This window comes from Alligator sinensis, unplaced genomic scaffold, assembly GCF_000455745.1.
Source record: "Alligator sinensis unplaced genomic scaffold, ASM45574v1 scaffold282_2, whole genome shotgun sequence".
Classification (NCBI taxonomy): Eukaryota; Metazoa; Chordata; order Crocodylia; family Alligatoridae; genus Alligator; species Alligator sinensis.
The window spans coordinates 3517215-3529887 of NW_005841879.1; the positions used below are offsets into that span (position 1 = coordinate 3517215).

The window sequence follows — 12673 nt, forward strand, 5'->3', positions numbered from 1 at the left end:
TGAGGTACCAGGTGCGGCTCATGAACACCAAGATGGTGGGGTGGATGGAGCGTCCCATGTGAACACACAGGGGACCTTTCCATGCCTCCCCAGGCTATGCGGGGACCCCAGGTGACTCCCCACACCCAGGAGGCACCAGTCACCGAGCCGGGGGGCGAGGGGGTCCTTTGTGGCGGACCTGGAAGTAGACCGGAAGTACTTCTGGTTTGCCGCTAAGTGTGCAGGGACCGCCCCCCCCCCGAACACTCCATCTGCCCCACCATCTCAGTGTTCACAAGCCATGCCTGGTACCTCGAAGTATGTAGAAAAAACATACAAAGCTGTGTCTATGACCGAACTGTCAAATCTCTCCGAATGGAATCGGAGGCTTCCGATTTGATTCAGAGAGATTAAAGGGTTTCCTGACTCAATTTGGCCGGAATCAGGCCGAATCTCCTCAGAATCATATGAGTGACTGAAACTTCATGCAGCCCTAATGTCCAGACATTCGTACAATATACAACCATATAGTACTGGTGCAAAGACCTCAAAGCTGTGAAGGTTTGGTCTACTGAGTAAGTTACTTTCTACACAGCAATTTAAGCAGCTCACAATGACTGAGAACAAGCAGACTTGGACAGTTAGCAGTCCAAGTCCCCCAGAAGCCCCAAAAGAGATTTCTTTCTTCTTCTGAGGATCTGTGTTTCTGTTTCATAGACTCGTAGAAAATGAGGGTTGAAAGGAACGTCAAGGAGGTCATCCAGTTCAGACCCCTGCTCAAAGCAGGACCATCTCTAACTATATCATCCTAGCCAAGGTTTTGTCTATCCAGGTCTTCAAAACCTCTAAAGATGGAGATTCCACAACCTCTCTGGGTAGCCTGTTCCAGTAATTTACCACCCTCCTGGTGAGAAAGTTTTTCCTAATATCCAACCTAAACTTCTCTTGCTGCAACTTGAGACCATTGCTCCTTGTCCTGTCATGTTACCACAAAGATCAGTCTAGTTCCATCCTCTCTGAACACCCCTTCAGGTAGCTGAAGGCAACTATGAAATCCCCCCTCAGTCTTCTCTTCTCCAGACTAAATAAACCCAGATCCCTCACGCTCTCCTAAGTCATGTCCTCCAGCCTCCTAACCATTTTCATTGCCCTCTGGTGGACTCTCTCAAATTTGTCCACATCATTTCTGTAGTGGGGGGCAAGTTTGAGCACCACTGGTGCAGGCTGTCAGTGAAATTCAAAACACAAGGCGCACACAGTGGGTAAAAGTCATCTAGGTCACTGAAAATCTGCAGGAATCCAGACTGCAAGATTTCCAATATCAACTTTTTTCACATGACCGAGACTCTGAATATTAACCAACCACAACCCACCACTGTGGTCCTCAATCTTTATCACATTTCTTCTCATCTCTGAGCAAGTACCTGCTATCTTTGTCTGTTCTTTCATTAATGAGAGGAATCCATCGACTTGTTACCTAAAACAATAAACAGATGTTAGTAAATAAAATGAATATTCAAACTAATATGACAATGAATTGCCCATAGCAGACTTTAATTTGGCTGGTCTTGGGAGCTGGAAGGAACATACCATATTGTTCCAATAACAGATTTATGATCTCCAAGAGAGCCATTAAAAAACGTACACAACTAACATGTAGAGTTGACCTATAACTGAGATCCTGACAATCCTGACTTCCATACTTGCTGTTTATGCATGTAATAAGTGTACCAGTTAGATATACATTTCAGTGTAATTTTTAAGTATTTTTATAGCCTGTAACCCTTTGGATCGTTCCGTTCGTTATTTGATTCTCCCACAGGGTTTTATAATAGCAATAGCAGTTCAAGGTCTTTAGCTGCAGTTATTTATATATTCAGAGATTTTTCTTTTCCTGAAGTTGAACTGAAAACATGGGGTCAACTTATCATTGGAACAATAACGATATGATACAATAACGTACACATGTTTGGCCATAAGGGAATGGAAAACAAAAGGGAAAAGCATAAGTTCGTTGATCGGCCAACCTTCTAGCCTACTGTAATGTGGCAAATAGGCTGAGAAGGGAATCTTAGTTGCTTCTCATCTGGGGGAATGGTGGATACAATGGAGAACCCAGAGGTGTTGACACACGAGGAATAAGAGAGTGCAACCAAAGAATGCACAGGTCGTCATTGCACCACTTCAAGTGAGATTTTTTTGCCCTTTAAATAACCAAGAACAAAGTTTTTTACTGTGACTTCAGATACAGGAGCACAGGATTTGCATCTTAAACAGTAGATAGATAGATAAAAATTTGTTGTCGTACCTTTTCAATAGAATTCTTGTTGTTAACAGCATATACTATGCAAATTACATTAGCCTAAAATGAAGAAAAGAAAAACTATTGAATCCTGAACATGCAGATTCTTATGAAGAATTGCAAACATTTAATCCAACATACACAACTGTATTTAAAAGAAAAATAAGAACTGTTACGGTTTTGCCCAGAGCTGTTTATATAGTTTAGCACCAGACTGATGGCTTTAACAGAACACAGAATGAGAATTGTTAAGAAATGCCCAGATTAGTTTCCATCAGAACTACCTTCCCAGATTTCTATTATGTACAGAACTGTGATTCTTGAGTTTGGCTACACACCATGGACAGAACACAAAAGGAAGACATTACCTCTGTACAGACTGTACAAAGAGTGTATCTAAAACATTCAGAAAGGGTTGAGGGCAAGGAATGGAAGAGGATTCTTAGCAGTTCCATGAACAACCCTACTTTGGCTGATCACTGTAAAAGTAATGTTACAGCAAGAAATTAGCAAGAATTGGGACTTGACATTATTTTGCAGCAAAAAGTGCCAATCTTTTGGTCAGCTGTGACCAAAATAAAATGGTCTCTTTCCTCCTATATGCCTGGAATACCCATGAACCCAAACTGGCAAAAGGGGCAGAATAATATTCCTGTTCTGATCTTGTTGTAAAAGGGGAAGGCAAAACTGGCTACTTCTTGCAATGGTTACAGAGGGAGCACAAAGACCCAAGTAACAATTTGAGTGCATGGTCAGCCCTAGCAATCATTAAAACATAGATTCTGTCCTAAGTAAACTGTGACAAGAGGGAGACTACAACATGCAGTTACAGCTGTACTTCTAATCTCCAGAGGATGAGAGGACTTAAATTTGTTTCTGGCTTTCCCATCCATTTACACTTCGCTCTCATCAACTTGGACTCCTCTAAATCAAATATTGCCATTTTCTGACACAAGCTTTCCCTTCACTTCACCAAATGGGAGCACTGCAGAGGTGGCCCCAAAGATAAAAATGATCCGAGGCACTGAAGAAATCCCTTCTAGGTGATAATGATAACTACTCCGATGCATTTGCCATGAAACAGCCTCCAGACTTCCACAGACAAAGGAAGGTCTGCCAGGACACAAGGCTTTGCAGAAAGGGTGGGGAAGGAAGAATACAAGGATTCTCCCAATTATACTGAATGCATTCAAGAGATGAAGGACTTAAAACTTCTTTCCAGGGAGTAGAAGTGAACTCAACTTGTGCTAACTCACTTACCTGTGAGATTTCATGATAAAGCTGCTCATCAGTCTGCTCTGCTTCTGTGATAACAGGGAAAAATGTCCATTATTATTCTGTTTTCTGAACTAGAGTAAAGATGGCTGTACACCCTAAAATCCAGAGTTGAGTACTTCACACTGCTCATTCTGGGTAAAGTCATCTGGGACATGGCCCCTTGTTAAAATGAAATTAAACCAAAGTGTATGAAGCAGAAGTATACCTTAATGCAAAGATCACTTTGCCACCAGGCTGAAACCTGGATTTGCACATAAGTTTCTGTTATGTAGTATACCCTTTAAGATGAAATAAATACATTTGCAGGGAGGCCACCCTGGAATGAATCATGGATCATTCTCCAACATCCGCACTTGGGATACTAAACTGTTGTGTAATATAAGCTTCCAGGAAAACCACATGGCATGTAATAACTTTACTCCTAGCTCCACTCCATTTCTTTGCACAGCAAAACTTAGGTTAGTTCCATATGTTGGGCATTTTATATATTAAAACAGAAAATCCATGGATACAAGCTTAAAACCTCATGAAGAAATCAGTACTTCTTTGAACTAAGCTGGGAACTAATTAAAGACACCATCAAAAAAATAAGAAAGATGAAAAAACTTGAGGCCCTGTCTTTGATTCACCACTATCCTATATAAAAACTACGCTGAAATAAAAATCCCTTTTCCGGCTCTTGGCACAGGCTGACATCATTTGATGAGGCTAATATATAACATGTTTTATATTGTTTACAGGATAAGCAATGCCACAAAGTGGCATAGGTCATGTGGATTGCACAGCCATTACCTGAATAATCCACTATGTGGGTTGGCACTCTCTCAGGGGTAACATCAGCTGGGATGGTGATTTCTTCTGCACGTGGAGGAACCTTGGTTTGTGAATAAACAGCAAAAGAGAAACATTTTTATAAAAACCTAATAAACCACGACACTGAGCATCCAGTAACAATCAAAGACATACAGTATTTACAATTCCTCCATGAATTAGGTGGCTTTGAACAGTATTATCAGCATTGTTAAATTTTGCAGAACTTGGTTGCTCTCTCTCAAATTTTGCAGAATTGGTTTGAAGGTCACTGAAACTTTGTTGTACAGCATTCTCCATGCAAGGAATTTTGTAAATGTTTTACCAGAAAGTACTGTTATTGAGACTCATAACAGGTCTCAATAAACCTCAAACCCAGTACATCAAAGGAATCATTATTCCAGTGCAGAGATAAAATGAAGAGATAAAATGAAGTATAAATTGTAAATAAAAGTAGTTCAGTTACAGTATATTTAACTAGCAACTCTTATTACTCCCAAAATGCTATATTTAAGCATATTCTATACAGTGGTTATTTTTTATTTCAAATTATTAATGAGGTATAGCTTTACATTCATTTCTAAAGAAGCAACAATAAAAACTAGTCATCTATATGAAGATAGTCACAAAATAAAAATACTGTCAAAGTCATTTTAATTTGTGCAGCAAAGACTTTTTTGGTCTAATCCTGCTCCCACTGAAATCAATACCAAGGTTTTCACTGCCTCGAAAGCAGGAGATTGGATCAATAAAAACTATTCAACTTTTCTATACAACAGGAAGCTTCTCTAACATGATGATGCATACTCAAACTTCAGTTTCCACGCAGTCTAAACTTATGAAAGATTCTTTCCTTTGATATATTCTACTAAATATTAAGTCTAGGAGCAACCAAACAATTATACTCATAAAAATTAATCCATTACATAATCTTGTGAATTAGCCATGATGTTTTGCAAATCACAAAGGAGCACTAATTCATATTTCTTCAAAATGTAAAATGCAACACGAAGGTACCATCAAATTTACGTTCATAGGAGATGAACTGCTCTTTTTGCTCGCCAAAATCTTTCATCTTTTTTAATGAGCCTAACTGCCCAGATAATGCCTCTCTGTAAAGTTGCATACCTTAGTGACATGTTTAACCAGAATGACTATGGCACCACCTTGTGCACGAGACGGGCCGGCCATCCAGTGACCAATGCCTGGTAAAGATACTTATATGCAGATCTGAACCACATATCAAAGGTACGTAGGATTCTTACAGGTTTTTCTGATGTTTTGTTTAATACAATCAGATTGGAAGTTTTCTTTACAGACAGAACAACTACACTGTCATGCTGACAGTAAATAATTTTCCTCCAGCATGTACTTACTGGAGTGTACTATACTATATAACATGCAAAGAGTAGAGAAGTGAATACAACACTTCACCTGTTCAGAGTAATCATCACATAATCACACCAAAAGAACATCTGAACAGGCAAGGACTAATAGCAATATCAGTAATGCAATCACATGTAATCTTGCTCTCAAACCGTGGGCACATACTGTGTTATGTTAGGAAATAAAAGGCAGCATAGTTTTAAACAGCAAATACTTGTGCTTTGTGGTTTCAAGCCCTGTGTTCCCAAGTTTAAATATTAATTTTAATAGGTATCAAAACTTTCCTTTTAAAACACATCAGTAAAACAACTATAGCTGGTGCTAAAGATAGGATACTGCAAATGGTGTCCTCTGCTGTCTTTTACAAAGAATAACCAGATAAATGGTTTAGTGTTACCTAGTCCCTAACCAATAAAACCAAGTTATTTCTTCATTTTTTCTGAGAAAGAGTGATACAATTATTTATATCCACAGGGCTATAAAATATGATTCAGCTAGCAAAGCACAAAAAAAAAAATTCAATACACAGGCATTCTTACTTAAATGCTCATTTTCTACGATTGCAAGAGCTATGCAGTTTGATAAGTATTTTATTCCTCACACATTTATATTAGATGCATCCATTTGTATGTGCACAACTGCTTTAAAGAAACCCACCTAAGTGCCTCTCCCTTTCTCACACAATTTTTCATTATTTCTTACTTCTAATCTATATCATTTGATAGCTTTTTATAGGACTAACACTTGAAGAACATGAAGAACAAATGCAAGTTTAATTAAGTATAGGAAAATAATTAGCAAAAATAAGCAACGTAGTTATAATTCCTTTTTCATACAGAAATATGTCTAATCAATTTTAATCACTCTTCCAGGACAGCCATTATCACCTTGAATAGCTCCAGTTTTGAAAAACATTTCCATTAACAATAAAAACGTAGATTTGAAATGATAAATCCACTAATCTTAATTTATAACTAGCAAGTAAATTTTAGTTATTCAAAAAGTAGCTTTTTAAGGTAGAAGCACAACCTAGAGGACAAACAGGGATTTCCTACCTCTTCTGGAAATTCTTCACTGACAAGAGACATAATAAGCGATGTCTTCCCAACTCTGGCTGCGAAGGGGAAAAATACTGAATCAGTACTCTTTGTTTAACACTTCTGCTACACTGAATAATTGCAGTTCATCTCAAGATATAAAACATTTTTAAAACACTTTCCAATGATGAATATTAGAAAGGTTTTCATAATATTTTTCTTTTTATAAATAGTAACTAAATGTACCCTCAGCTCCCTCAAGAAGATTCAGCTTCAGGGACCATTTCTGTGAAACTTTTGGTTCATGCCTATACATTTTCAGCTAGACACAGAAGTTTCAGATGAGAGCAAAGGGACCAAACATCACCAAACATTGCCTTGTCCATTCTTATTTGCTTAAGATGAGCAAGATGTAGCCTCAAGTTGCTACAACATGTAGCACACTTCCTTGAAAACAGCAGCACTTGCAGAACATTTACTATACCTTTACAGTCTTACACACTATCGAAACCAGTGATTCTCAACCAGGGTGATATAACCCACAGGGGTGATGTGAGATCCTTTTAAGGGTGCCACTGGGTACTACTCAATATTAGCACTGTTAGGTGTTCAAACACCTGCATGAATCACAAGATAAACCCAGAGATTTCAAACAGAATACAGAGCACCAAAAACACTCTGATCTATTGTGGTCTGAGTTCTTTGCAACAGAAGAATTGCTCTATTATTTTTTATTGATTTTTCATAAACAAAAAATAAGTGAAAACTAAGAGCTGACATTTTCCAAGAGGTTCCCTGAGTCTAAAGAAGAGTGCCTTGAGTCTAAAAAGTTTGAGATCCACTAATCTAAACTGACATCTTAGACTAGATGAAGCAATTTTCTGTACAGCTAATTGCCAACTTTGTATATTTTCAAGCAATTAAATATACAGCTGGTTAGGTGGTATTTTCCTTATGGAGTTGGTGTTTGGGTCAATCCATTAAATTCTGCCAGGATCAAAAAGCTTGCCTTCACAGCAGGAAGTATTTAGGGCAATTTCATTTAAAGGGAAAATGGAAAAAATAATTCTAGACTACCCTATTTTTCCCCATTGCCACAGGCAGTAGGAAGATGGATGAAAAGAATTCAAGTCATGAGAAAATGACACCTGGAAAAATAAAAAAAGATAAAAGAATGGATAACTTCAATAATCTGGACTAGACGAGAGAGAACATACTACAGAAAGCAATTACAGACAGCACTCTCTCTGTCTCATTCAGATTGTGAGCCCCTTGAAGGCAAAGCTAATTTCCACCCTGTTTACTAAAACTCTAAGCACGTTGTAGATGTAAAGTATTGTTAGGGAGGGTGGATTACAGTAAGCTTCCTACTTTTTATTTCTCAAAATGTCTTGTACAAGACAATCCTGGTACGCTTCAAGGCTGGTCGCATCATAGGCAAAACATTTAGTCTAAAAGGAAGTATATCATTTCTAGTCTCAATTCAATGGGGTTCTCACAAGCGTAGAAAAAATGTAAAACACTGCTCGTTAGAGGAGGAAAAAAATAAAATCAGTCCTATAATTACCACACACCATTAGTAGTCAATTTAGAGTTGACCCTCAGATTACTCTTGGAATTTTTGCTGATTTTTAGATCTATCTGGTTACGTGATGCACCCTCCAATAACTGTTACATAAAAACAGAAAAAGATCTGCCAACCCGTACCCAGTTTTACAAAGGCTGCTCCTGAAAAGAGCTTGAATACTCTTAGAAAGAACACCTGTGAATTTATTATACACCAGACTGCTGTACTATTCCAGAATGGATCCCAGCAATTATTTACATTGAAAAGAAATATTAGAAAATATTTAATCTGCTTTTAGCTCCTTTTCATATTGGAAATGAGGAACATACACCAATTAGAGTTTAGGAATCTCTTATGCTTATTTCTATTTGTATATTATCATTATTCTTGACAAGATGACTCTACACTAGTACGAGGCTCCATTTCCTACCACAGCCTTTGGCATAAAGGTCATAGCTTCTGCTGAACTACTCCCAATAGACTGTCTCTACACATTGCTTTTTCTCTGCTTTGTTACTTCTTGTAGTTTCAAAATGCCCCACATAGTGGGGAAAAAAAAGACAGTTCTGTTCCCTAAAAAACAGAACTTCTAAAAGCAATGAGGTAAAATAAGTTCTACAGCCAGAGTTAAAATATAGAGATGCACCAATATATCAGATTGGCACCAATAAAAGAAAAACTGACATTATCAGCAATTGGCTTTTTTTGGCTGCCGTAGCCGATAATGTCGCTGATTAATGCTGTGTGCACGTGCACAGGCACAGCATGCACATGGCCAGGAAGGCATCCTGGCAGCTTGGAGAGCCCGGAAGGTAAGTCTGTGGGAGGGAAGGGACAGATCAAACCCCCCCACAGTGAGGGAGTGGGGCTGGGGTAGGGGAAGGGGCTGTCCAGGCAGAGCAGGGCACAGGACAGAGCCATGGGTGGCTCATCCAGGGAGTGCAGGGGGTGGGGCAGCTCCCCACCACTGCACGCACCCTGAGGGAGACATGGGGGGGAATATGTGCCCTCCGGATTTGTGTGTGGGGTGAGGGTGGGCTGCCTGCTGCGGGCTTGGGGCCAGGGGCTGTGCCAGCCTCTTCCCAGCGGGGGCCAGGGTGGGGGCTGGGCCAAGGCAGGTGGCACTAAGGGGGGTGCTACTATAGGGTGGGCTACAGCCACCCCAAAATTCACTGTAGCCCCCCCCATACACCCTCCTCCCAGTGCTGCTGCCGTCTGCCCTCCCACTGGGAAGAGGCCAGAGCAGCCCCTGGCCGCAAGCCTGCAGTGAGCAGCCCACTCTCGCCTTGTGCACAACTCCAGCGGGCACATGCCCCCCATCCCTCCCCCGGGGGTGCGTGCATTGGCAGGGAGCTCATTTCTTAGATCTTTTGGAATGCTAGCAAGTTTAAGGACTGTTACCACTCTCATTTTTCAAGCACACAGTCTACCACACAAAGTGTTATATATGTTTATCTAGTTATTATCATTCAAGGCTCAAACTGCTGCTTCTGTTCAGGGGAGGGAAATGCAAATGCAGTCTTGTTAATTAATTGCATGTTCTTAGGTGTTGGTCCTCTTAAATGCTTATTTAGCTTGTTTACCTAATTGTTATACCAGAAAGAAAGGACACTACATGAAACCTAATCACTTTAAAGAGTGCAGAAAACTGTGGGAGCATCTAAATGAGATGCTACGTTGCTGTAGCGAGATGCTACAGCAATATAGCGTCAGTGGGCACAAACTGTGATGCCAATGCTGCATCGCCATAGCAATGAACTACCTCACTATAGTGCACTGCTACAACGACATAGCTGCTGAAAACAAATGTGCTGCCAGGACGGTGCAGTAACAGCTGTTACTACACTGTCATTTAGTACTTCCTAAAACCAGTACTAAATGACACAGTAACAACTGTGCCATGGGGGCACATGTAGACGCGCCCTGTATGTAATACCCCATTTTCTCATATATAACATGCCCGCTATTTTTGAAAAGGCAGGATGGGGAAAAACAAGCTGATCTTGTGTAAGTAATTGCGTAGCAGTAGCTAAACCTGCTCCTGAGCCTGCTGCAAGCCCCATGCATGGGATGTAGCCGGTGAAGTGCCAGCCCAATTTGACATGCCAGGTCTGGGGGCCAAGCACTAGATCCAGGAGGAGGGAGCCACGTCATCCAGCCCAAAGGCTCCGCATAGGTTTATTAATGCTGCCGCTGCTCCCCCACTGTCACATTTCCAGACCCATGGGGAGCTGTATTTCCTCACATAAAATGCACACCCTTGTATTCATCAGCTAGTTTTGGGGGAATGGTGTGTGCTACATGTGAGACAATATGGTAAATGTGATAAGTCAAATTAAAAGTATATTTAGTCTAACAAACTATCCAGGTCATTTTGCAATAAACAAAGGCCTTTTGGCATCCAAGAATAAGAGACTCTTTCCTTACTACCCTGAGCACAAGAGGTAATCTATTATAAATATCAGAAAACAAGTAAAGGATTTATGCCAAAGGGGAAGATTTCCTGTGTATACAGGGAACAACCAAAATTCTTTTAAATGATTTCATCTGTTTCACTTTAGTGAAGCAGGTATACTACAGGTTTTAAAGCAGAGACAAGGCTGTGTTTTCACAAACCTTTGTGAGCCAAGGTCAGCTAATTCTTGCTGTGCTGCTTAGCTGAGCTTGGTTCCACACACATCCACGTTTTACCTGGACCAAGTACAGAGTTGCTTCCTTGTCTTAGGCAAGTACTTTTTCTGACAGTCAGAGTGGATAAAAATCAATTATTTAAAAAAAATAATAAAAAATTCAAATGTTTGATTTAAATCAGATTTTTAAAATTTAATCATATTTTTTTACTTTTTGTTAAGATGCTTTTAAAAAAACTATATAAAGATAGTTTTAATGTAAGATATGTTAGAGCTCAAAAATATCATCATAGAATAGGGATTACGACTTCTAATTATATAATATATGAGAGAATACTGTTCATGTAACTTTTTTAGAAAAAATGTATACATAGATCACAACAGGCCATGGACTATATTAAGGACCTAATCTTAGGGGTTTTTAGAGGCTCCTTTATAGATTAGTAAAAATTGAAGAAAACCATGCTACCCACTGAGACTCAGTGCTCAGTCTAGAACAGTGGTTCTCAACCTTTTTTGTACCAGGATCCATTTGTAAACAATAATGAGCAGTCCCGACTCAGTGCCCCTATAGTGCCCGCCCCCCAGTGCGTGGGCCAGGGGGAGGGTGTGTGGAGGTCATGGGGGGACCCCAAGCAGCCCCTTCCAGGCTGGAACTCTATCAGCCTGCAAGGGAAAACCTAACCTGTAGTTCCTCACGTTTTTCTCCTTTAAAGGAGAATCCATTTTTAAAGTTTGTTTGCAACCCTTTCATATATTCTTGTGACCCACTTTTGGGTCCTGACCCCATAGGCTGAGAAACCATGGCCTGGAAGATCCCATTAAGCATCTCTGTGATGCTTAGCTTCAGTTTTCAAACTGTGGATTTGTGTCTCCAGAGATAATATCCTTGTTAACAGCAGTATATAGAGATGAGAGATAACAGACCCGATTGCCTCCCCATCAGCCGTATTGTCTGTCTGCAAATTGGTGTACACAGAGTCAAGCCCTTACCTCTCTAAAAGTGCAGTTTCAAGAAGTTAAATGAATAGAGGATTTTTGGGGGTGGGGTACATGTGGGCAAGGAATAGGAGTCTGGAGATAAATGCAAGGAGGGAGGGGGAGTAGAAACAAAAGAGAAACATTTTGAGCAAACTATTCCAGAAGTCTTGAGGGATAAGTTTCTGAGTACAGCCTCTCCACTGTTTGAGAGCTAGTGAGGGAATGGTATGGAAGAAGGGAAAACCTACCACAGCAGCAGACTTGCAAGGCCGTAAAAGCGACCCTGTTTGGGAATATTTTAATGACGGTTATAGCAAACAACAATGCACTTTTTGTAGAAAACAGTGATTGAATCTAGGCTTTCTGACCAGTGATTTATATTGATTTGATTTAAATTAAATCCACCCTGCTGACAGGCAAGTGAATAGTAGCATAACTCTGCTGAAAGATGTGTGGATTTGGTGACTGATCAAGCTACTTCTACTGTCAATCACTTAAAAAAAATTATACCATTTTTATTTGTATAAGTAGATTGCAAAGTACCTTAAGTATTAAATAACTCTTTATATAGTTTCTAAAAACAGACTGCCATACAAAGTGAAGTTGTTCAAAGGAACAAGTATAATAAAATAATGAAAGTCACAGACTGATAAGGAGTAATTTTTTTTTAGTAGGCCCTCGTTTTAAACAGCAAATATTACGT

General features: G+C 39.8%; 1 protein-coding gene across 6 annotated transcripts in view; it reads right to left on the bottom strand.

Moving 5' to 3' along the window:
* RHOT1 (ras homolog family member T1) overlaps nt 1-12673 on the bottom strand; it is a 45394-nt gene that overhangs the window by 26589 nt on the left and 6132 nt on the right. For 4 of the 6 annotated variants that reach the window (XM_014527971.2, XM_014527970.2, XM_025196310.1 and 1 more), the window contains exons 2-6: nt 6811-6869; nt 4352-4433; nt 3542-3585; nt 2288-2341; nt 1404-1456 (exon numbers count right to left, since the gene is read on the bottom strand). In XM_014527971.2, coding sequence (XP_014383457.1) covers nt 1404-1456; nt 2288-2341; nt 3542-3585; nt 4352-4433; nt 6811-6869 — 292 coding nt within the window. Of the gene's footprint in view, nt 1-1403; nt 1457-2006; nt 2151-2287; nt 2342-3541; nt 3586-4351; nt 4434-6810; nt 6870-12673 lie in introns of those variants that run through there. The other 2 variants (XM_025196311.1, XM_025196314.1) reach the window with 2 other exon arrangements.